This window comes from Erpetoichthys calabaricus, chromosome 3 (assembly GCF_900747795.2).
Source record: "Erpetoichthys calabaricus chromosome 3, fErpCal1.3, whole genome shotgun sequence".
NCBI classification, from domain to species: Eukaryota; Metazoa; Chordata; class Cladistia; order Polypteriformes; family Polypteridae; genus Erpetoichthys; species Erpetoichthys calabaricus.
The window spans coordinates 52,964,561-52,992,112 of NC_041396.2; the positions used below are offsets into that span (position 1 = coordinate 52,964,561).

Below are 27,552 nucleotides of genomic sequence, written 5' to 3' on the forward strand. Positions count from 1 at the left end.
CAGCAGACAGATGATCATAACTGAGAAAAGACCTGTACCTGGATTTGTTGAATTTACTTACTGAGAATGTCTGCTCTCATATATATTTCATCCAAAGAGGACAGGGAATTCCCTGAGCTAGTCTTCTCAGGTGTGGGAAATTCTCCTTTCTGAAAGAGTTATAGAATGTCAGTAATGACAGTGACCTGAAGTATTTTACCAACATTGCATTAGACTGCAAGTCTATAAGTTGAAGTTGTACCTTACTGGGGGCACTGTCCACATGTAAAAGAAGAGGAGATGGTGAATATTTAAGTTTCCATTGCTTTGAAGTCTTCAAATTGCCTGGAAAAATCGCCATGCAGTGCCCAAAACATGGCTGCATATCTGTTAAGCTGATCAACAGATAGATTCCTCCCTCTCTGTGTGGGAAGGCATGTCAGTGTGTTTCTCTCTACTTGTTGACAGAGCAACAGCTTCCTCATGAAGGCCTTGACTAGACTGTGCATATCATGTGAAAAAGACCTTTGCCTTGCAATTTTGTACTCAGCTCATTTATAAATGCAGTCACATCAACAGCAAATGCTAAATCTGACAGCCCCTCAGTTCTGCTTAGCTCAGGGATGGGATTTCCTTTCATTTGAAGTACCAGGGTGTTGTACCGAAAACTCCTGAATCTCTGATTTCAGATCCCAGACAAGTTTGAGCACTTTGCCCAAGCTTAGCCCCATGACAACTGTGTGGTAGCCTAGATCAGTGTGATCAGTCTTATGCTTCTCTAACAGTGTAACAAACTGCATGACTTAATGCCCTTGCCCTGATGACATTTACAGTATTTCTTATAACATCGACCTCATGATTAATTTTTAGTACTGATTTACACAGCAGTTCTTAGTGAATAATACAATGTAAAAATACAAGTTTTTGGGCTGGGTTAATCTTGGCCACTTTTTCTTGCATCCTTTTTAAAAGTCCAACAATTTTACCTGTGAAATTAGGAGAACCATCAGTTTTCACACCAACTAACTTTTCCAACTGTAGTCCTAACTTTTGCATGCATGTACTCACTTCAGTAAACAAATCCTTCCCAGTTGTTGTCCCTTTCACTAACTGCATAGAAGCCTGATGTTCCTCTATCATTTCAAAGTCTTTTGTTAATCCTTTCACAAAAATCAGCAGTTGCGCTGTGTCACAAACCTCACAGCTCTCATCCAATGTCAAGCAGAAGAAGCTGATATTTTCCAGCATGCATTTCAGCTATAGCACCAGATTCTCTGCAATTTCCTCAATCCTTGTTGTAACCGTTCACCGTGAGAGGGACAGATGTTCAAACGTATCCTTCTCTGGGCAGAGGATTGCCACCGACTCCAATAAGCTCTCTTTAACAAATTCTCCTTCAGAGAATGGTTTGTTTCTTTTGCCAAATTTGTAAGCCAATATATAGCTGGTTTTTTACTGTTCCTTCCTTTGCTGTATGAAGCTTATTAAAAAGACTTTGCTGTTTTTTTAGTTTAGCTAACAATCTTCTCCTCCTCAGATAAATTTCTGTATTTTTCAGGGTGTTTGGTCTCGAAGTGATGGCTCAAGTTGTAGTTTTAAATGCAGTGATGTGTTCTTTTCATACCAAACAGATTGCTTTACCACTCACTTCCGTGAAAAAATACTTAGGTGTCCAGGCTTTGCTGAATGATCTGTTTTCTGCATCAAATTTTCATCTTTTACTGCTCAATTTTGTTTAGTCTGCACAAAATGCAAAAGTTACTTTGTAAACAAAAATAAGTGCAGGCCAAATTTACTGACACCTGATAACTAAGAATACAAGAATGGACATAAAAATACCTCACAACACGAAAGTTGCACACAACTTTCTGCTTAAATGATGGAAAACTGTTAACGATGTCAGAATCTGATAACTAAATAAGAGTGTCATGTTAAGTGTTTGATTTCATGCTTAGATTTACACAAGTTCATTACAAAGTGGTGGAAGAGGGCAGAAGAAATGTGTTAATTAGGGGAAGGGGAAGCATGTAGGTTTGACATTTAAAATTTTCATCAAGCTTAAACAAAATGAAAACAAAACAGTTATTAGTTTTGCAGCTTGTTTTCTGGCTTTTTGAAATTGACTGGAGGATGTTTACTTTACTTTAAGAAAACAGTATGAAATGAAAATGCACAATCTCCAGAAGTACATTACTGAAAAAATAACACCTTTACCTTATCATAGTATGGGTTGTCTTATTGACATCTGCAATGTAGTTTTTGTTGTGCTGATCAGCTTGTATTTTTAGCAGTGGACTGTGACTTTGTTTTTTTATTTCAAGCCTCACAATGATACATGTATTATTGTTTAATCTACAAGACATTTCCAAGGTTTGTAAGTGACTGGAAACTGGTTCGGTGCATGTGACTATGCTATGTGATTGACTGAACCTCCAGTAGGATCAGTTCATATTTTGCATTTGATGCTTTCAGAATGAGCACTGATACGCCTCAATCCTTACTGTAATGACCTGTGGAATTATTTTTTATTTCTTTCATTGCATTTGGTAATCTATTAATAGAGCTGAGATGAAGCTTGAATGAGAAAAGAAATAGGCCCATTTAGAAGTACTTATGGGTAGGGTTAGGCTGGGTTTATACTTGCATGCTACACCAGCATTTTACTGTTTATACTTGCATGCGTACTTTACATAAATCTGGAAAAATCCACCAGGTGGCAGTGCGAGATATTATCATGGTGAGAACAGGTTCGGCTTCGCTGTGTTGTGAATTTCCTGGAACACCCATTAAATTCCGATGACACCTTGCCGCAATATCTATGAAAAGGATGTTTAATGATTAAATCTATCAATCCAGGGTTATGCCCATTTTTGCTAGCATTGGGCACGAGGCAGAAACAATCCCTAGACAGGGCATCAGCTCATCGCAAGATGAATACAAGCACTCACATACACTAGCATTATTTTAGTGTCACCAAATCTGCATATCTTTGGAAGGAAACCGGAGCACACTGTCGAAACCCAGAAGGAAAACATGTAAACTCCAGGCAGGGAACACCAGAGACGCAACTCCCTGCAAGACAGCAGTGCTACCGCTCCGCCACCATGTCACCCCCATGTGTGTAATTATTAACAGTATTCATTATTTAAACGAAATTAACGATTTATCTGTAAAATGTAACATACATATTTTAATGCATTTCATCATGAAAGTGATATCAAGTATACATCTAAGGATTCTAAATGTGCAGAGAGTTGGAATATCATACATTTAATGTGTTCTGTGTGGTGATTTATTGCTGCTTGCCTCTGCTGTAAGGTCAGGAGGAAGTCCCAGAAGCTCGTAGCGATTAAAAACTGGGATGATGTTTACAACGGTCTGCTTTAATGATAAAATAAACTACGAGGTTAAAGTGGACATTTTGAAATTAAAGCCGAAATTTCCACTTTAATCACAAAATACACCTTTTCACCATGTCCTTATTTTTTTTTTCTGTGGCTATACATTATGTTGCTGTTGTGAAGTTGCAAAAAAGAAGACGGCACAAAAGATGGTGTATGAGATTTTTGAAATGTATCGTGTCATTGAGAATGGGAATATGCGATGCTTAAATATAAAAGCACCACGAATGCATCTACATGTCAGCATTTTGCTTCACTACATCGAACCATTCATCAAACATCAAAGCAGGCACATCGATCCCGTAGGATCCGCATAGCGACTTTCTGTCACATGTAGATAGTAAACATAGACTCTGACGTCACATTCCAACTATTATCACACTGCGTCCCCCGACTTTTTGCTGGTAATGCAACTCGCGCATGGGTTGTGTTAATTTCTGAAAACCTGCTCAGAGGATGTGTCAAATGAACGTTGGAAACACGTGGCAGCCATGAAGCATATGCATTCTGAGCATGAAGTATAAATGAGACCTTTAATGCTCTTCCTCAACATTCCTACACACCATCTACAAACCCACCACTTTGCAACAGGAGTCATATTATTTTTTGCCATTTCTCATATCTCACAAAATGCTATTAGTAACGGATGCAAAAAGTGTCTATCAGCTTTTAAGTAAAATGGATGTATACAAATAGACCAGCTTGTGTATAAAAATTTGAGACTTCAGCAAGGTTTTCTTCAGAATTGTTTTAGTATGTAAGGGAAGACAGGATATAATATTTAAGTACAGTGATTTAAACAGATTGTTGACTTCAAGTTAGTGAAGAAAACAGCATTTCTAGAGTTCTAAACACAGATCCATTTAAATAAAAATATAGTGATATATACTTCACTAACGTTCACCCAACCAGATCATAAATGTTTTCTAGGACATACAGAAAGATGAATAAAATAAAGTAACTGTAAAATGGTATGTCCAAAAGCAATTTTTAAATGTATTAGCCCATACACTAAATTCCTCTGGACTTATTTAGAATCCATTCATCCCTCCATCTGCCGAATATGTTAAATCCAATTTTAAGAACATAAGGAGACAGGTCCTTTCCAGACAGCATCGGGCACAACAAAATAAAAATGTATGAAGTTTCACCAAGAGAAGAGACCATTCTGTTATTCAGGGTTGCTTGTTTACCTAATGGTTGGGTTGTCCCAATATATTGCCTATATAGCCTCCCTATCATTTTTTCTCAAAAAAACATGTAAAAAGCATTGCATGTTTTGGCTTGAAAAATTACATTTTTATTAAATCTCATTGTTCTATAGTAAAACCTGCAAAGCACTAAAAGTACCAAGTCAGAAGGTGTAGAAAGTATAAAATTAAATAATAATAATGAATAATAATAATATTAATATAAACAGCACATACAACATGTGCAAGTGATGAGAGTATCACTTTCAGATTCCCAGAATCAGTTTCAGTTTCACAGACCATTTCGATTTCACTGCCTGAAGACGGGTTCACTTCGTCATCACTGCTGATGAAAGGCGCTTCTTACGAGACTCCATTCTGAGGCTAGGAGAAGACACGTCTAAACCATTGCCTGGGAAACGCTCAGTATTAACGCTTTTGGCACTTTTACAGTCTGAGTAAACCTTAGGTCTTACGCGAGACCTCTATACATCTATACCATTGCCCGAGTGACACTCAGGACTAACACTTTTAGCACTATTTTTACAGCCCAAGTGACACTCTGGTCTAATGTTAAAGAGTTTAATAGCTGTTAAGGTTTCAACCTTAATCCAAATTCACTTGATTCGTTATGGTCCCAGGGTCACATGTTTTTAGGACATGGGAGGAAAATAAGACTACCTGTAGAGTTGCTGGAGAAAATCCCTGTAAATAAAGGGAGAAAGAGCAAAATGTTCATAGACAGTGACTTTGCTGGGATTTAAACTCATTCTCTTGGGTGCCCATGTGATGTTTTGTCTGAGAAGGTAACTTAGTGACTAAGTTCTGAGCTCTGACTGCCCCACACTTTTAAACCCATCCTATTTTATACTCCTCAAATTTAACTATTTTGTTTTAATTACCCTTACACTCTTCTCACCTTGCCACACAACAAGATGTCTCAGTTAATTAAAATAATTTGTTCAAAAGTTACTGAATCATCAAAGAAGTCCTCAAAACCTACAGTAAACACTGGTAAATCCAACCTAATTATTGGAAGATAAGGAAGCATCTCTTTACGGGACAAATGAATGCCCTAAACACCAAAATGCAAAATCATTTTAGTGGAAATTACCAGTGTCAACCTGGGGCAATTACAGATTAAAAGATGATACAATTCTGTTATTTCCCTATGACTTCTTCTTACTGACTTGGTCTTTGCTTTAGAAATAAATTTGGAATGGCAAAAGTCCTTGGTTGAAACACCATTTGTTCTATAACAGATATGATGCAGAATTGGAAATCTATCTGGGGGTCTATGCTTTGCATCGATTCTAGAACTGGTAAGATCTTTGGTCTCACCAGTCTTGAATCTTATCGACTCTGCAATTGTCCTGCAATAAAGCTCAGCACTAAGATCATACAAGTTCTCATTCCCATCTCTTCTGTCTAGCCATTTACTTACCTACTTTGCAAAATCCTTCTCCTTCTTAGGTAGGCAGCCTCTAATCTTCACTCTTAACTATGTAATTCCAAGTATGAACACTTTTACATCATTTCAGTGGATGCAGGTTTACATTTTATCCTCAACTCTTTGTTAGAACACCATATTTGATACTATTCAAAGAACCCTACCCCTCAATTTACATAAACTTAAATGTGTTTTACCTGACCTGAAGTAGACTACAGTTAATAGGCCTTTGTTCAGATACTTTCTTCCAAAACTGTACATCGATGTTGCTGACATGTTTATGTGCTTATAGTGGTTTTGTCCTTTCTAGTGTATAATTTGTCCTTTTTGATGTTGTCAGCTACTATTCCCCCAATACCACAAATTCTAATACTCCTAAACCTCTCAGGAATGCTGTTCTTAGTACTAATGTATACGTACAGTATCTGCCTCAGCACAGTGCAAGCTAAAATTTCTCCTTAATTTCCATAATGTTTTATGTGCAGTAAACCATACTAGAAAGATATGTACAGGAGGAGTCCTACTGAACAAAGTGTTGCCTACTGAAATGATTCTTGACTAGAGTGCATACAGATGTTAACACCTCATCATCAGTTTGTTGATATGCAGAGAGGAGCAAAAGACATATAAAAGGTATAACCTGTACAGAAATAAACACAATTTATCCTTTTTTATGCTGTTCTGTTTCAAATTAACCAAGTAACTATTAATGGCAGCATTACAGCAAAGACCTTGTGAAAGAGTTTTAGATAACAATCATGAATGTCTGAAACTTCACTGCCAATTTACGTATGACCCAGATTCTATACACACACTATCACACACTACACACACAGTATCTGGAGATCCTGCTGAGTGTTCTTACAGCTTACCTTAACAGAAGCAACAAGTCTGTCTAAAGTCTAGCCTGTAATGATCACCCTCTTGGATTTTTACTTGAGCTGAAAAAAGTGGATTACAAGTTTTACAGTTAGGTTTGAGTGCTGGACTGTGGGATTATAGAAAAGATTGTTTATTAAGTAAACTAAATATACAGTATGAAACTAGCTGTGTAACACTTTATTGATATTGTACTGTTTCTTGGAAAATACTTTTGAACTCAAACCACCCCAAGTCAAAAAAGAATACATTAAACCAAAACCACAACTCAAAACATCACAATGGACAACATCCCGTAAATAATAATTTAATAATGTAATAATGTACCCTCTGCACAAAATATTCTTAATAACTAAAACTGAAAATTACCTATTAGTCATTCAATATGCACATTTCCAAAAAACCTAAATACAGACAAGTTCTGCCATAACTTCCCAGGCAATATTTAAAATGGCAGTTATCTTCTCAGTGTGTCTTGCAATCTTGTTTCTAAAAACAATTCAAAATGTTAATTACATACTTGACAGTCACAACTCTTTCATTAGTACCAACTCCAACTGTATATAGTAACAACTTATACCAAAATACCTATTTAACTTCATAAATTGATACTTAGTTGTGTACTTAAATAGGTTAGTGTGTATATTAAAACATGAAACAGCATTCAGAGATAAAAACACATTGCAATTACATGATTCGTTTTCCTTCGGTGTCTGTTTAACTTGTTAAGTCTTAATCATCACTAATTCTATGCTCTTTGTATTATTTTCAAAACTTTGAAAAATCTAATCCCTTTGTTTTAAGCAACACTTAATTAAACTTTTCTGCCCAGAGCACAAATAGGGTTTTGATGATTAAGAAGGTTACTGTCATAGTTCTTTAAAGTACAACACACACAGAGCCAGAAATTAGGTAGAAAACCTTCACCACTGACCTCTGTTACACAACTACTTCATTAGACATTGATCTTGTGAAGGTATGGTCTTTAAAAATCACTATACAGTATACAATAACCTCAGATACTGGACCTCTAGGTACTAGTCTGTCTCACAAGTCCTGTCCTGTCTTGAGAAGTCCTGTCTCACAATTCACTTAAACTTTAGGGTTCACTCTTCTGAGACATATTTAAAAGAAAGTCACATGTTTTTCTTCCATCTGTTTCCATCTTAGCCTTGCCATTCTTCCATCTGGCCAAAACAAAAAACTCATTACTGAATTGTTATTAGAGCTGTTTAGTCAATTGGCAGTAACCACAACTAACTGTGAGCGCTCTGCAGCACCGTGAATGAACATCTATGCATATGCCTTTCTTCTACTTGACAAAATGGTAATAAAAAGGAAAATTACTTACTAAAATAGATGTAAACAGTTCTTGCTCCTGTCATGCTAAATTACTTCCGTTTTTTTTAATAAAGCTGACCTTAGCAGCAAAGAATATTTTCTGTAGGATATTATGCACGTCCAACTTTTACATCTTGAAATCACCAAATATTAATTTCACCTCTGTGTTCTCCTAGATGCCCAAATATTACCATTCTGATAAAAGTTATATTATATACTGTATATGTAATGGGATGCATCATATTCTCTATTACTTGCCTTTTGCCTAGAAAAAAATAGGCACCTTCTAAGTGAAACTGGTACAGTCTTTTTCTTCTCACATTTCAAAACTGGTCCAATGCACCTGTAGCCTTATTGTTGTGCACCCTGAGATGTGTGTGGCACATTTCCAAGTTCTGTTTTCTACCTTGTGCCAACTTCCACCAAATTAGGCACTGATTTCCCACAATGGTGAATTGAGTAGATCAGAAAATCCTAAACGGTAAACAGCAAATACTGTGGCATGTCAGCAGCAGGGTTTCTAAATCTTAGACTACAATGTTACTGTGGTAACACCAAAGACCAGGCTCGGTACACCCTTAATGCAAACTGTATGTTTAAGAGCATAGATGATTAGCACACAGGATTTTCAAAATATCTGGTAATGAATTATCCAGTAATCAAAGCTGTAATGGCCTTGTTAAACACAAGTAAACAGGAACATTAATACCTTCACAATAACTTTTGGGCCAATTGTCCTTACAATCCTCATTGTTTAACTGAGCTCTGTTGTCCCTAGATTTACTCACATTTAGTACCATTACTTTTAACCATTACATTTCGCTTTTAGTATAATTTCGTCCATCCATTTTCAAACCAGCTGTATCCCATCAGGCACCTCAGGGTCTATAAGAGCCTATCTAAGAACTACCAGGTGCAAGGCGAGGTGTCATCTTGCTGTTGAGTCAATTGGCAGCATTAAAAATCCCCATTGTGTAACCTTTGACAGTCATGTATCCAATTCAGAGTCTTAGGATGTCTTGCTAGTGTTGCTGCAGGGATCAGCTCATGCCTCTGTCTGGGATTTAGTGAGCTTGGCAAATCAATGAATGAATGAATATCCATAGCAGCCATATTGACTGTTTTGGCACTCATACTGTTTTGGCTCTTGTTACACGGCTGCTTGATGTCAAAGTTTCATTTACAAAATTACTGTTATACCCAGACCACCCTTCTCACAATTTTAGTGTTCTTTTATTTGTATCAGTGATACAGCAAAGCTCACCGTGATGGTGTTCATTGGTAACTGCTGATATTCTTTGCCCTTAATGAAAATCTGTGAACCAGTACTGCCATTCTACTAATGTTAAATTTTATTTAATCAAAGTTAGTTAAAAAATTTCTAAAAAAAAAAAAATCAGTTATATCTACAAATGTTTTTCATTATTCAAAAGAACTGTTCTATTGGGTAAGTTTGAGAAAGGGGAACAGGATGACAGTTCCCCAACATATTTGTAAAGGAAAATGAATATATTTTAAATGTGGTTTAGCTTAAAGTCATTTATGTTCAACATCGCCTGCGAAGAAATTATCTGAGAACCAATTCTGTCTTTCAGGGCTAAGGATCTGCCAACACCATTGTGTATAAATTTACAACAAAGTGTTCAAATGAAGACCTAGCTTTTATGTAAGCAACATATAAATATTAATGTTTTGGGGACATGCACTGTCCTTTGTATGTAAGAGCCAGATCAAATGTTATTTACTTATTTACCTTTATTTATTTACTTACTTCCTACAGCGTAAAGTCACGAGTGCAGAGCTTCCCATGTACATATACAAAGTACAGCGATGGCAAAAGTGCATTCTTGATCCGATGTAGAATCGTCATCATGATTTGAGGTTACCTCTGTTGTAGCGCGTCTATGTGAAAACAGCAGTGTCAAATGCGGGGGGGGAGGGGAGTTGGGATCGTGAACGCGGCTGAGAGAATAAAACTGAATAAAAAAAAACAAACCTAACCTTTATAAGTATCATAAATTACACCGGCTGTTACAGACTGGAGTCAAATGTATGTTTTTATTCTAAAATAGTAAGAATACGAGCAGCTCAGTTCTCAAAACTGACTCGTCTGGGATCGAACCCATGAAGCTTTGATTACCAGTCAACAGTTGATGCTGTTGCACCACCAAAGCTGTCGTAGCAAATGTGTGTCAATGTCGCACCCTAACGCGGGTTGTTTTTCTGCAGTTACGAATATTTTTGAATAAAAGGGTATTTGTTCTGTTATATTTGTACCTTTTGTGAAAGTGTTTCTTTGATATTTGGTATTCAGGCTTCACCCATTATATACTTCATGTCTACATTTTGTCAATTATTACCAAAACATGAAAAACATTTCTGTTTTAACAATGTGTTTACATAGATCATTGTAGACACAAAACATACATGAAATGCAAGTGTTCCAAATAACGATATAGTATTTATAAAAGGTGTCATTTTGCTTGACTTCTCACTTTATACAACTCTAAGCAACTGACACGCAGGTAAACAGACTTGAGCTGAGACAACTGTGTGGGGTGGAGGGATTTGATAGTAGGCTGCTTGCTGTTTGCTGCTTATCCACACATTTAGAGGACAAAAGACGCTGACGGAGAGGTGCAAAGTGTTTTAAGGTGGAACGGATCTATGAGTTTTTTCGCAGGCTCTGGTAATTCTAGTGTTAAAAAGGTTTGTGTGACCATTTATTTAAATGGTTTAGAAACTCAAAATTTTGACACCAAAGCTAAGTTTTTTTATAATGAAGAGGAATAAATAAAATGATAAATGGTGCTATATAAATTTCAAACATTTCTGTTTTATCATTCATAATTCTTAAAACCCAAGCTAAGACAATGATCATTCTGACAGCACATGATTAGCAATGCAGATAAATAAAAACATGCAAAACTGGCAGGAGATCCCTTATCTCTTAAAACATAAAGTGTTGCCAATGCATTTCTCTAACTGACATAAACAACCTCTGTCCCTACAAGAGGTAAAGCCAGAGCTACCCATCCACCAGTGCTGAATCTGTTAATACTATTCAATGGTTGCAGGGTAGCAGCATTGGACACAAAGCAACAACTAGTCCTGCAGGGGACTTTAACCTATTGGCAGAATAAGCTTACAAATACATACATACTAACTCATACTGCTAAAATCACCACTTAACGTTAAATCTAGGGAATGTGTGGAAAAAAATAAATCTTCATGGATATAATCATACTGCTAAAGTCACCAGTTAATGTTAAATCTTGGGAATGTGTGAAACAAAGAAATCCTCATGGAAATAATGCACATATGCAAAGTGCACAGAAAAAGTGCTTGGCTCTGGATTCAAGCCTGGTCTCCTAGAGCTAGGAGAGCAGTTCTAACCAACTTGTCCCAAAAAATAACTATGTTTTATTGAATCTCACATCGGTAGCATTTCCCAAATTACTTGTAATTTCATATATCCTCAAATGGTAATATTAATTAATTTGTATAAGATAATACACTGTAAGTGGGTTCAGCAAATGGATGAACGGCTAGACAGTATACTGTCAAGTGCATAAAGTTTGTTGCTTTACAGTACTTGGATATGAGATGCAGATGTAAGAGGTTTCTTTTTGAGATTTTCTCTCACACATTAGTGACATGAAAGCAAGTTAACTTGTGTGTCTAAACTCCCCCAAAATGAGCACATGAGAGTCTATGATTGACTTTACAATCCAGTGAATCAGGATTCCACCCGGTTTGGTTTCTGTTCAGTTTATGCTGAAGTAGGCTGCCCAATTTTAAAGTCCATCCATCCATCCATTTTCTAACCCGCTGAATCCGAACACAGGGTCACGGGGGTCTGCTGGAGCCAACCCCAGCCAACACAGGGCACAAGACAGGAAACAATCCCGGGCAGGGTGCCAACCCACCGCAGGACATAAAGTCTTTTTTGAAATAATGCAATAAGGCAGTTTACTGTGCAGAACTGCATGCACTGCTTTACATGGTATGAAACACACTTCCTTCAATTATGAATGCACCCTGATTTTGACTTCTATTCTACTCTGCTGTAGCCAGTACCTTCCTGAAATTTCTTTGCAGCAGTCTTTCCTTTTCTTGTGAAATGATTGCATGAATAACGACAAATTATAAATGTTCCATGTAACTGTCTCAGTTTTGACCGGCACAGAATAATATTTAGTTTAGGAGAACAAATAAGTTGCAGAATATTACTTCATTCAGCCGTAGACAATGATAAGAGGATTTACATGGGAATCTAAAACGACTGCACACTTACTAGCCTGAAGTCTTATAGTATATGTTAATCTACACTCACATGCAACATGTTCCCTGATTCATAGTACCACCAGTCCCTTTGACTAACACATAAAGGGCTATGAATTGCATCTAGAAGAAAACTGAAGGAAATTAGGTTTTCTTTTGTTAGGACATTGTTATTTTAAATAACACAATTCTAGAAAAGGGCAGGAGCCAAAACACAGAGGTAATGTGCATGAAATATTAAAATAAAAAGACAAATGTTTTAGCATTTTTCACTATCCACTTTGAACACCTGTAACGCAATGCATAATTCTATCTGTTTACCAAATCTGTTTAATAAATTTCAGTGCTGCAAAAGCCATTAAATTAGGCAAAAAACAGAAATCAAATCTTGACAGGGTGTCTGTCCATTACAGGGCACAGTTCTGAACACACATACATACACACACACACACAATTTAAAGATGTCAATTTAACTAACCCATGTTTTTAGATACAGAAGAAAATTCAGAATACACCCTGGGAAAAAAATTCATGCAGGCAGAGTGAGAAGGGGCAAATTTCGAAATATACTAATATTTTGTAACAGATAAATTGTACTTTATTAAAACTATTTACTAAATTAATACTTTATAGAAGCTCAACAAAACCAGAACTATTATAACAAACAACAACCCCACTAAACATACACAAGAATTTCTGGTTTATTTAATGATAACAGTGTTGTAAATCTAATAACAAGTAGGTGGGAGTACAACGGATCAGAATTTCATATTGTAGTCAGATTTGTTCAGTTGTGCAACAGTTTTAAATAAAGCAGGTACAAGATGTTGTTTCACAAATGGAGAATAACATATACTGATTGAGATTTTCCATTGTTCTTTCCAAAGTCACATAGTTGAAGTCACTACATATTATAACTACAAGGTTGGAATTTTTTAAATCATAAACCTAAAATTCTTCAGTGGAGAAGAGAAAGGTTTGTAAGAATATGAAATTAAAAAATATAAAACATAACATTGTCTAACCAACTTAATTCAATTCAGGATCATGATGAAACCAGAGTATATCCCAGCCCTGAACAAGTAAACCAGCCAATATTTACATACAGCAACTTCACAACAGAGAGTCCACCTAAAGCTAAGTGTTTTTGGGCCCAGCCAATACTTAAATGGGAGACTATCTATGAAAAAGCTTGGGTGCTGCTGTAAGAGGTGTTAATGAGGCCATTAGTGCATGCTCATCCTGTGATCTGTGTGGATCCCAATGCCCCAGCACAGTGACGGGGACTTGTACTGTAAATACAGGCACTGCCTTTCAAGAAGACACATAAAACTGAAGTCCCGACTCTCTGTGGTCATAAAAGATCTCTGAACATCTTTTAAAAAGAGAAGGGACGTTTCCAATGTCCTAGCTAAATTACTCGCCACCACATAGTCATTCTAGTTCCCTAATCCTTACCTATCCCTTACAGGCTACATATCTTTCTCACTACTTTACTACCTAATATCTCATATTTATTGAGTGTACTGGCACAAGAATGGCTACTGTCAAATTGTCAAAGTGGATGTTATAAATTAGTGGTGGTTGAAGTGGTTCCGCGCTGTCTATGTAAACTGTACTGAGTGGGTTAGAGAAACACTAGATAAATTTAATTCATTCATTCATTCATAAATTATTTGGGCCTACACCTGCATATGGTCAGCAGGCCAACTTGGAGTGGCTATTTAAGCTAACACACATATCTTTGAGATGTGGGAAGAAAACCAGAACACTACAGAAAAATACATGCAGACATGAGAGAACATGCAAACTCCACACTGACAGTAACCAAGTTTGCCAAATTTCCCCCTGGGGACAAATAAAGTTCAATCTATCTATTAATCTTCTATCTATTATATGATTCACCCTCAAGATGCTGGATTTGTGAGGTAGAAACACAAAACACAAATCACTTTACCACTATTAATCCCAAAAAACAGACAGACAGACAGACAGACAGACAGACAGACAGACAGACAGACAGACAGACAGACAGACAGATAGATAGATAGATAGATAGATAGATAGATAGATAGATAGATAGATAGATAGATAGGGCTGATTGATTGATTGATTTTGCATCTTCTTCTTCTTTCGGCTGCTCCCATTAGGGGTTGCCACAGCGGATCTTCTTCTTCCATATCTTTCTGTCCTCTGCATCTTGCTCTGTTACACCCATCACCTGCATGTCCTCTCTCACCACATCCATAAACCTTCGCTTAGGCCTTCCTCTTTTCCTCTTCCCTGGCAGCTCTATCCTTAGCATCCTTCTCCCAATATATTCATCATCTCTCCTCTGCACATGTCCAAACCAACGCAATCTCACCTCTCTGACTTTGTCTCCCAACCGTCCAACTTGAGCAGACCCTCTAATGTACTCATTTCTAATCCTATCCATCCTCGTCACAACCAGTGCAAATCTTAGCATCTTTAACTCTGCCACCTCCAGCTCTGTCTCCTGCTTTCTGGTCAGAGCCACCGTCTCCAACCCATATAACATAGCTGGTCTCACTACCATCCTGTAAACCTTCCCTTTCAATCTTGCTGATACCCGTCTGTCATAAATTACTCCTGACACTCTTCTCCATCCATTCCACCCTGCCTGCACTCTCTTTTTCACCTCTCTTCCACAATCCCCATTACTCTGTACTGTTAATCCCAAATATTTAAATTCATCCACCTTCGCCAACTCTACTCCCTGCATCCTCATCATTCCTCCCTCTCATTTACACACTCTGTCTTGTTCCTACTGACCTTCATTCCTCTCCTCTCTAGAGCATATCTCCACTTCTCCAGAGTCTCCTCAACCTGTTCCCTACTATCGCTACAGACCACAATGTCATCAGCAAACATCATAGTCCACGGGGACTCCTGTCTAATCTCGTCTGTCAACCTGTCCATCACCATTGCAAATAAGAAAGGGCTCAAAGCTGATCCCTGATGTAATTCCACCTCCAACTTGAATGCATCCATCACTCATACCGCAGACCTCACCACTGTCACACTTCCCTCGTACATATCCTGTACAACTCTTACATACTTCTCTGCCACTCACAACTTCCTCATACAATACCACAGCTCCTCTTGAGGCACCCTGTCATATGCTTTCTCCAGGTCCACAAAGACGCAATGCAACTCCTTCTAGCCTTCTCTAAACTTCTCCATCAACATCCTCAGAGCAAACATTGCATCTGTGGTGCGCTTTCTTGGCATGAAACCATACTGCTGCTCACTAATCATCACCTCACTTCTTAACCTAGCTTCCACTACTCTTTCCCATAACTTCATGCTGTGGCTCATCAATTTTATTCCCCTGTACTGTAGTTACTGCAGCCCTGCACATCCCCATTATTCTTAAATATCGGCACCAGTACACTTCTTCTCCACTCCTCAGGCATCCTCTCACTTTCCAAGATTCCATTAAACGGACAGAGACGCAAGTACCTGTGGGAAGCACAAAGGAGGAGGACTCGCTCTCTATGTTAATACACGGTGGTGTAACTCTGGACATGTTAACATCAAAATCTCCACTTGCTGCAGGGATATCGAACTGTTGGCCATAAGTTTACGTCCCTACTACTTGCCCAGAGAGTTTGGACATGTCATTGTTGTCATCGTGTACATACCTCCTCGGGCGGACGAGGAGTCAGCAAGTGACATCATCCATTCTGCTGTTGCTAAGTTACAAACGCAGCACCCTGAGGCGCTTGTGCTAATCGCTGGAGACTTTAACCATGTGACGCTGGACAAAACATTACCTGCATTCTCCCAGTATGTGGACTGTAACACCCGGGGAAATAAGACTATTGATTTACTGTATGCAAACGTTAAAGACGCATACAGCACCACCCCGCTGCCTGCGCTTGGGAAAGCAGATCATAACCTGGTTCTGCTTCAGCCTCACTATAAACCAAAAGTTAGAGTCCTACCTGTAATCACACGATCATTCAGGAAGTGGACCCCGGAGGCTGAGAATACTCTGAGAGAATGTTTTGGAACTACAGACTGGGATATCCTGCAGGGATCTCATAGTGAGAACATTGAGGAAGTTGTTGACTGCACTACTGACTACATCAACTTCTGTATGGACATTGTAGTTCCAGTAAGAACAGTACGCTGCTATGCTAACAACAAGGCATGGATTACAAGTGACATCAAGGGCCTTTTGAACCAGAAGAAAAGGGCTTTTAAAGACGGTGATCAGCATGAGCTCAAGCGCGTGCAGAAGGAACTCTGAGTCCAGCTCAGGGCGGCGAAGGAGCAGTACAGGAGAAAGCTGGAGCAGGTTGCAGAATAACAGAATGAAGGAAGTGTGGGATGGGATGAAGATCATCACTGGCTGCAGCTCGAAGCGGGGTACCACCATCGAGAGAGACGTGAAGAGAGCAAACCAAATGAACAACTTCTTTAACAGGTTTGACCACCCTAACCCACTCTCACACTCACCTCGGAGTATTGCACCCTCCACACATCCTTCTGCTGATACCAGCATAGGAAAGACATCCCCACCCATAATTACAACAGCGCAAGTGAGCAGAGAGCTGAGGAGACTTCGTGCCAGCAAAGCAGCGGGTCCAGATGGAGTATCGCCACGACTGCTGAAGGTCTGTGCATCAGAGTTGGGGGGTCCTCTACAGCGCATCTTCAACCTGAGCCTGGAACAGGGGAGAGTCCCGAGGCTTTGGAAAACATCTTGTATCACCCCAGTCCCAAAGGTATCACGTCCTAGTGAGCTGAATGACTTTCGGCCTGTTGCTCTGACATCACATGTGATGAAGACCATGGAGAGGCTGCTGCTTCACCACCTTAGGCCACAGGTTCAACACGCCCTTGACCCTCTGCAGTTTGCATATCAGGAGAAGGTGGGAGCAGAGGATGCCATCATCTATATGCTACACCAATCCCTCTCTCACTTGGACAGAGGCAGTGGTGCTGTAAGAATTATGTTTCTAGACTTCTCTAGCGCCTTCAACACAATCCAACCTCTGCTCCTTAGGGACAAGCTGACAGAGATGGGATTAGATTCATACCTAGTGGCATGGATCGTGGACTGTCTTAAAGACAGACCTCAGTATGTGCGTCTTGGAACTGCACGTCTGACATTGTGGTCAGCAACACAGGAGCGCCACAGGGGACTGTACTTTCTCCGGTCCTGTTCAGCCTATATACATCGGACTTCCAATACAACTCGGAGTCCTGCCATGTGCAAAAGTTCGCTGATGACACTGCTATCGTGGGCTGCATCAGGAATGGGCTGGAGGAGGAGTATAGGGACCTAATCAATGACTTTGTTAAATGGTGCGACTCAAACCACCTACACCTGAACACCAGCAAAACCAAAGAGCTGGTGGTGGATTTTAGGAGGCCCAGACCCCTCATAGACCCAGTGATCATCAAAGGTGACTGTGTGCAGATGGTGCAGACCTATAAATATCTGGGAGTGCAGCTGGATGATAAATTAGACTGGACTGCCAATACTGATGCGCTGTGCAAGAAAGGACAGAGCCGGTTATACTACCTTAGAAGGCTGGCGTCCTTCAACATCTGCAATAAGATGCTGCAGATGTTCTATCAAACAGTTGTGGCGAGCGCCCTCTTCTACGCAGTGGTGTGCTGGGGAGGCAGCATTAAGAGGAAAGACGCCTCACGTCTGGACAAACTGGTGAGGAAGGCAAGCTCTATTGTTGGCATGGAGCTGGACAGTTTAACATCTGTGGCAGAGCGAAGGGCGCTCAGCAGGCTCCTATCAATTATGGAGAATCCACTGCATCCACTTAATAGTATCATCTCCAGACAGAAGAGCAGCTTCCTGCTCCACTGACAGATTGAGGAGATCGTTCCTCCCCCAAACTATGCGACTGTTTAATTCCATCCGGGGGGGGTAAACGTTAACATTTAACATTATACATAGTTATTGTCTGTTTTTCACCTGCATTATTATCATTCTTTAATATTATTTATTGTATCAGTATGCTGCTGCTGAAGAATGTGAATTTCCCATTGGGATTAATAAAGTATCTATCTATCTATCTATCTATCTATCTATCTATCTATCTATCTATCTATCTATCTATCTATCTATCTATCTATCTAAACAATCTGGTTAAAAACTCCACTGCCATCTCTCCTAAACACCTCCATGCTTCTTTCAATGGTGTGAAATTATTCTCTTTAACCTTCACTTTGAGAAAACTTTACTGCTGTTATGTTTAGAAAGTGGGTCTCTACCTAGGCAGATGAGTTTAACAGAGCAGGTTCTTAAGCAGATTCCAGTCTGGTTGCTGATAAGCTGCCGTAACATAAGAAAGCCAATCAAGTCCTTTTTGTTATGCTTGTCTTTCTCCTTCCCTTTAATCTTTCATTCTTCACCTCACTGGCCAGGCAGATAGCACAGAAACGATGCCCAATCACCCCCCACCCAAAATGTTCAGGATGGTGTAGAATGCAATGGTTTCATATTTCACGACAGAAACCCAAAATTCCCAGCCCCCGCCTTGTTTCGCTTCACTAATTCTCTTAGCCACCTAATTAATCCTTCCTACTACCTTTCATCCTCACAACATCATTTCAAGAGCCTTTCATTCAGTCTGAACACATTTTTTCAGCCAGCCAGTTCTGGGCCTTTGCTAAAACTACAGAGATGAACACCTAAAAACCACATTCATACTGAGTAAACATTAAAGAGCATTGTGCCTTTTCTAACAATACTTCCCATCGAGTTTCACTGCTTGAAAAAAAATGAATGTAAGAAACTAACATCTACAAAGGTGTTAAACAAAGATTCTCAGCCATGGCATTTCTAAATGAAACACGTACAGTAAGACAAAGCCCAACATGAATCATTGCAGTAAAAACCCTAGGTAAAATAGTCTAATCAATATTCTCAAAGGTTTCAGTGCATTAGTTAAGTAACAGCAAAATCCAAACACTAAAAATATCCAAAGTTGCTATAAAACTGCATTATATAAGTTATTTATGTAGCACTTGCATTTTACATGTTTATTTTCTTAGAAAAAGATGATTTTTGTGATTTTCTGAATCTTCTGAAGGAAAAATATACAGTACAAAATATCTACTACGCACCATATCTATAACACATAATCAAGACAGAGGTAATAGTGTGTGGTGCCTTAGTGATAAGGTTTACTGCTTCATGGCTTAAGGTTTCTGAACTTGAGTTCCGGCCTGGTCAACGCCTGTGTCAGGTTTTCACATTAATCCACGAGAGCCATCTCCAGTCTCTTTCAACATTCACAAAAATGTACGTATTGGGTGAAATCGTCCCTCTAAACTTGCTCATGATGGATGAATGTGGGAATATGTGTGAGTGCATCCTGCCATGGACTGCATTCACTCCAGGTTTGGTTTCCATTTTGGATCAAATTTTCTCTTAATTAGTTAAGTAAAAAAGTGGACAGATGGACAGACTGTTAATACATGGTTAACACTGATGTCTTACATCTCCAGGGACTTGTTTTAGATTCCTAGCATTGACGCAGCAAAGGTGGAGATTACAGATTAATGTAAGTCAATATGAGTTTTCTCCAGGCACATCGTAAACCAACTGCTGACTCTAAACTGGCCTACTGTCAGTGTGTGTATGATGTTGCCCAGTGACAGACTGGAATTACTTTTAACCCTTGGTCCTGATTTATACTCAGTATCCCACAACCCAGTAAAAGAAAAAGAAGATTGATAAATTAAAAAGATTTAAACTTTAAGATTAAAAAAAAAACAATGCACTCACCAACTAAAGCACAAAGTTGTAGATTCACACCCTGTCAATGGCTCACCATGAGAACTTATAAAAATAACCGCACCTTCCAGTGTCCATTTAAATAAAATAAAAAATATGCATATAAAATGATACCATAAAAAACACATGTTGCTTTTTTGTTTTTAATTATTCAGGGACTGCACTATAACATCTTTATGCAAGGACAATACATAGAGAAAAGTTTAGTTTTAGGTATTTGGAGAACTCTACTAACAGAATAGCAGGCGGTTCCTACTTTATGGGCCTGTGAAAGAGCCTCAATTTCATATACGTATGTAATGCTCACTTTCAAGCAGTTTTCAACATATTACGTAGTAATTATACAATACATGTAATTTCAGCCTAAGATCCTACCAAATTCTTCGCACCACAGCCAAATATTTGACTTTGACTGCTGGTAAACAAAGAAGCAACAAGTAAAAGCATAAAGAATGACTTCATTGTGTGAAATCCCATCATCTGCTGTAGCATTAGTGAAATGGAAACAATGCTCTCCACACTACTGTTCAGCATTTTTCTTCAACAGTGTTACTGACAAACCAGCTTCTGCCTCCTTCTTAAAAAGTAAAACACAAAGAAACAAAATCTAGTCAGAATAAAGTTTGTTTTAAAAGGATAAAATTGTATTTTTCAGAATCCAATAAGTGTGAATGTGCTACTGCACTCTCACTAAGCAGACCTGTGGCCCCTCTTTGTTTCCCCATCTCTGATATCAGTGTTGCATTTAATTGCCATTCAGAGGCAGTTAGCATACAGATTGCAAAGATGATACCCTGAACAAGTCAAGCAAAATGTTCTTAGAAGCCCTGACAAAAATGCATTACCAGATAAGGGCATGTGCTCCCCACAGTCCTTCGGTCAATCCACATATCAAAACCATCAGCTGGAATACACATTCTGGGGGCAATTAAAGGGAAGGTGACAATGGGAGGTTTGCACTTTAAACCAGCCATTATTAAACAAATGCCCTCCCCACACCTTATAGGGAAATTAGCAACAGCATGTCGAACATGTAGAAAAACAAGTGAGAGAGTGGCTTGGGCTTGCTTTGATTTCAATGCTTTATTTATTCAACATAGCTGTTCATTTTTACCAAGCCCTGGGCTAGAAAATGCACGTTATACTGAACAAAAACCTCCAACCTTCAAATGATAAAATATAACATTTTTAGAAAAGAATAAAACCGCACAGAAACCTTTTTCTAAATGCTCCATTCATGACAGATTATTTTTTCCTACTTGGCTTCCCATTCTTGTTTGTGCAAGCACTGAGGTCTCATGGTGAAGGAATCCTACTCCCTGTGTGGCCTTAAGCAAATGTTTTAACCTGCCACTACTCCAAACTGCTAAAGAACACATTCACCTCAAACTGTTGATAAATTATTGCGTAGAACACTTTGGGACGAAATATCCCATAAAAGATGCTTTATATAAATGAACATTATAACAAAGTGGTGTTGGGCTTATTGTAGGAGTAGCAAGCACATTACAAACTTTAAATGTGAAGGTAATAGGAAACAGTGTTTACAGGTCAATAAATTGCAACTTTAATTTATACAGCACCTTTCACAAGTGTTTAATGTTGCACACAACCATATATGCTTGCATTTATTTTGACAGTACTGAACGGTAAGGCACATAATTCCATCTAGCACTCCAAGTCAGTCAAGTGTCTTGCGTTTTGGCTAAAGAGTGGCAGTTCATCATTATGACTCTGACTTACTCCATCATCCTGAACAAGTCACTTAACCTGTCTATACATCATGTGTAAGATATATACTGTATGTAATGTATATGTATATACATATACAGTGGAACCTCGGTCCATGACCATAATTCGTTCCAAAACTCTGGCCGTAACCCGATTTGGTCGTGAAACGAAGTAATTTCCCCCATAGGATTGTATGTAAATACAATTAATCCGTTCCAGACCGTACGAACTGTATGTAAATATATATTTTTTATGTTTTTAAGCACAAATAGAGTTAATTATACCATAGAATGCACAATGTAATAGTAAACTAAATGTAAAAACTTTGAATAACACTGAGAAAACCTTGAACAACAGAGAAAACTAACACTACAATAGTTCACGCTATAGCGCTACGAACCGCTCCCTAAAAACACTTTTTTTTAATGAGTTTTAAGCACAGGGGGAAAAATGAACATTTGAAAAATCCGTAATTTAATAAACCACCAAGAAAAGTAACACTGCAACAATACACGCTACGAACCGATCGCTGTAAACAAAAGTGAAAACAAAAACAAGCCCGGTGCATTCTTTAACTGCCTTCTCTGCCTTATGAGTCCAGCCCTCTCTCTCGCTCTCTCTCTCTAGTGTGTGTCTCTCTCACACGCCTGTGTGTGTGTCTCCCTCTCGCACGCCTGTGTGTGTGTTTGTGTGTGTATCTCTCTCTCACGCACCTGTGTGTGTGTGTGTGTATCTCTCTTTCACGCGCATGTGTGTGTGTGTGTGTGTCTCTCTCTCGCTCGCCTGTGTGTGTGTCTCTCTCACGTGCCTGTGTGTGTGTGTGTGTCTCTGTCTCTCGCACGCCTGTGTGTGTGTGTCTCTCTCTTGCGCACCTGTGTGTGTGTCTCTCTCTCGCGCACCTGTGTGTGTGTGTGTGTGTGTCTCTCTCTCTCGCGCGCGCCTGTGTGTGTGTCTCTCTCTCGTGTGTGTCTCGCTCTCTATCTCTTGCTCGCTTGCTAGCTGCACAGGAAATACACAGGGAGAGAATGAACATGTACAAACTGAAAGGGAAACTGGCTTGTTCGTATACTGAGTGTGTGGTCGTGAACAGATGCAAAGGTTTGGCGAACTTTTTGGTCGTAAACCAATTTGTACATGTTCTGAGACGTTCGTGAACCAAAGTTCCACCTTATAGTATATACTATATATAGCATATCTTGTATAAGCAGACAGTGTACATACCAACCAGACACAATATTAAAACCACCTGCCTGATATTGTGTAGATCCCCATCATACACCAAACCAGTTCTGACCTCTCTAGGCATAGATTCCACAAAACTCTGAAGGTGTCCTTTGGTATCTGGCACTAAGACATTAGAAGCAGATCTTTCAAGACCTATAAGTTACGAGGTGGGACCTCCATGGTTCGGATTTGTTTTTCCAGCACATCCCACAGATGCTCGATTGGATTGAGATCTGAGGAATTTGGAGGCCAGCTCACCGCTTGAATTCTTTGTCATGTTCCTTAAACCATTCCTGAAAAATTTTTGCAGTGTAGCAGGGCATTTTATCCTGCTGAAACAGGCCACTGCCAGCAGGGAATATCATTGCCATGAATGTGTGTACAAGGTCTACAGCAACCTTGAGGTAAGTGGTATGTGTCAAAGTTACATCCACATGAATGTCAGAACCCAAGGTTTCCCAGTAGAACATTGTCCAAAGCATCACACTGCCTCCACCGGTTGCCTTCTTCACACAGTGCAGAACTTCTGCAGTCTTTTACCCAGGTAAATGACGCACATGCACCTGGCTGTCCACATGATCCAAAAGAAAATGTGATTCATCAGACCAGGCCACCTTCTTTCATTGCTCCCTTGTTCAGTTCTGACCATCACATACCCATTTTAGGTGCTTTCAGCGGTAGACAAGTGTCAGCATGATCACTCTGACAGGTCTGCGACTACGCAGCCCCATATGTAACAAGCTATGATGCACTGTGTTTTCTTGCACCTTTCTCTCATGGGCAGCTTTACGTTTTTCAGCAGTTTGTGCTACAGTAGCTCTTCTGTGGGACTGGACCAGACAAGGTAAGCCTTTGCTCCCATGCACATCAATGAGCCTTGGGCACTTGTCAATTCATCAGTTGTTCTTCCTTGGACCACTTTTGGTAGGTAGTAACCACTGCATACTGGGGACACCCACCAAGACCTGCCATTTTGGAGATGCTCTGACCCAGTCATCTTCCCATCACAATTTAGTCTATGTCAAAGTCGCTCAGATCTTTACCCTTGCCCATTTTTGCTGCTTTCAACACATCACCTTAAGAAACGGACTATTTACTTGCTGCCTGATATATCCCACAACTTGACAGGTGCCACTGTAACAACATAATTAGTGCTATTCACTTCACCTGTCAGTAGCTTCAATGTTGTGGCAGATCAGTGTATAGTATATAGCATATACGTAAACAGGTGTATTATGGATCTGTATTTGTTAACTGTTTTGAGCATTAGATAGGTGCTCTGTTCAAAAATATATTATTAACAGAACATTCGCAAACCTGCTTAATGCAATTCATGGTCATGACTGGTCACACTATATCCCAGTAGCGTCAAGTGCAACACAGAAACCAGCTCTGGGCAGAACACAACTGGTTACACACATAAACACAAACTGGGTCAATTTAAAATCATCAGTCAACCTAACACATGTTAAGCTTTTTTCAGTATCTGGAAAATTTCTAACAGATGCTGAGAGCATCAGATTGGACAGCCCAGCACAGACTACAGAATGCCCAGGAGAGGGTGGACGGCTAGGTGGCCGCGATCTTCAGGATTGAAACTGTGTCTGCCTTTCTCCTTGACTTTCTCTCTTACTACTGACCATGGACTATCTTGCAGTTTATTTACCCCTGGGATGCTGCAGAGTTGAGTTTTGTTTTCATCTCCTCCACTGTCAACTTGTCATATCTTAACTACCAATTAAAGGACAAATAGTTGTTTTCCATGTATGTTAATAAGTTTCTACTTTATCTTCTGTGTGTTTTAATAAATCTGTGTCTTTATGTGTACTAATTCTGTATTTAGTAATTTGTGAAATTGATAGTTGCAGTTATATTTAGATTTTACCTGAGAACTTGGGACAGTTCTCTGTGCCTGCACTCAGTGAAAAACGCTATATAAAAATGAATCGAATTATGCGCCCTTCATTTTAAATACCACTGAAACATCAATTACAGCTAATGTCCAACACAACCAAGCAGGATACCTTTTCTTACAGTTAGAGCACAAGCTGCTTAAATGGCAAGGTCACAAAATGAAGCCATGCTGTGATGTGAGCCTAACCTCTGGAGATTTGAGCTCAGCTCTCTAGCTATTGAATTATTCTTCAATGTTTTTCATTTCCTTTTTAAGGTCTACCTAAAGCATGGTAAAACCACCAAGTTAAATCCAACTATTAGCAGCGTTATTAACCACAGAATGTTAAAGGTGTTTTGTAAAATACGGTGCACCTCCCTGTTGATTTAAAACTATTTCCATATCTTGTACAAACCATTTAAAGCAAGTATCTGTCTTTGCAAATAAAGTGTTGTGGCAACTGTCTTGTAAATCACGCTGCTCTCAATGAAAAGTGTTATAAATTACATACTGAGAAATTTGAGAATCAAGATGTTCTGACACTTTGTACGAGCTTTAACAAACCCATCTATCATAACAGTGATGTGACTGCTTTATTGAGATGCTACATAAATAAAGATCAGCTTATGGTTGAAAGCCAACACATGTCCATCTACATGCATATTTTTGACAAACAGGATTTACTTCACAAACATTCTAGTTTGACAGGAGCTACATAAAATAAAGATTGACTTACAATTTAAATGACAAAATACGTTCACATTTCCTAGATTCTCAATAGAGATGTCCATCTATCATGCTGGTGTCCAATATAATTATTTTAATCAAGTAATTATTAAAGGTGCTATGTGAAATAAAAATCATCGGAATCCGGACGTTTAAGCATTTCCTAAGTTGGTAGACCAACACAACCGTTTTGGACGATTTATTCATGCTGGATATGTTTCGTTCCCGCTTTGAGAATAGTTATACTGTATATAGACTATCTTATGATTTATAACATCTTAAAGTTTTTAACATTTCGAGGCTATAAATTATTGTGGACAAAGGATGATCATCATTCCTTTTTCAACAGTTTGCTGTCTGTGAAAGGCGCTATACGAAATAATTCTGATCTAGCTAAACGGACTGAAATTCCTCCCACCTGCTACTAAAAAGATCAGATTTCCGTGGTACACAAGTAAGGAAACCTCTCGATCTGTTGGCAGCATGGGGTGTATCTCCACTGTAGGGAGCAGGTGTCACGCTGTAGCCCATCAAGAAGCGTGTTGGGGACCCCCTACGTACTGAGACACTGTAAGGCGTAACTTTTTTTTTCTTTTTTAAGGATGCACTGATCCCCGTGGCCGTAGTAGTAACTGCCCGAGTGGTCGCGCGCCGAAGGTTCTACGCGAGAGAAGCTCGGACACGTGCGCACTGACAGATGCGCGTGACTACCCGCAACACGCAAAACAAGAGGCGCGAGAGATCACAGCGCTTTAGCTCTACATTAATTGGTTTACTTGTTTACTTTTCAGCTGTTTGTTACTTAAAAGTGCGCCCTCTGAACAAGGTGCTTTACGATTAAAATGCTACCCAGACAGAAAGCCCAGTAAGTCGTTTCCCCCTCCAAGCCCTTTGCGAGTCAAGTTTTAGTGTGGTTACATCTCACCTGAAAAGTCTGAAGAACTTGTAGCCAAGTTGCTGAAGCCTGACAAGCACATAATTCCCAAAAAGAGAGTGTAATTTAAAGCCAAAGAGCAACATTCTGGGACAAACATCCTTGAACTCATCTGGAAGGTTCGCTTCGGGTTCTTGATCGAGTCGCGCGGGTTTACACGACCTCTGCGACGTGGGGCCCGCGCGCCAGGCAGCGGATTTCCAGTTCCATCGCTAAAGAAAGCTGGCAGCTCAGCGTCCAACCGCGAGTTACCCCGCTTCTCAGGAGATGAAACAACAGGCGAGTTCTGAGGGATCAAGCTCTGTCTTGGGAACTCTTGCTTACCTACCTGGGGCTGCTTGACGGGGGGGGGGGGGGGGGGGGGGGGGGGGGGTATGAGGAGGCGGCCGTGCCCGCGCGGTCTTACTGCCTGACGTTTTTGTGTCTCTGCTTCTTTTACTGTAGCGATGATATTTAATCGTTTGAAACTGAAAGCAATAAACAAAAAAGCGTAGCGAAAAGCAAACTTTAGGTTAGTGAAAGTTGCTTCAGGAAATGTTGTTAATCAAATATGTTAAAGTTTCTTTTTAAAAGCTGTTTCTTCTTATTCAAAAGATTGATGTGTCTGAACTATTTATAGTAAGAACCTTTAATTAAATGGTAATATGAAAAGGAAGCTTAAAATATAAAAGTGAGTGCAGGTATTAAATAGTCCCAGCAATACAGAGAAAGGAACAACCTAAGT

The 27,552-nt window shown here is 39.3% G+C and overlaps 1 protein-coding gene across 1 annotated transcript in view; it reads right to left on the reverse strand.

Moving 5' to 3' along the window:
• The window catches only part of LOC114648032 (protein eva-1 homolog C), a 284,216-nt gene extending 257,055 nt beyond the window's left edge, over positions 1-27,161 (reverse strand). Inside the window, exon 1 of the mRNA XM_051925580.1 lies at positions 26,820-27,161. Within this exon, the coding sequence (XP_051781540.1) occupies positions 26,820-26,940 (121 nt within the window). The 5' untranslated portion in view covers positions 26,941-27,161. The remainder of the gene's footprint in view (positions 1-26,819) is intronic.
• Positions 27,162-27,552: the final 391 nt, after the last annotated feature.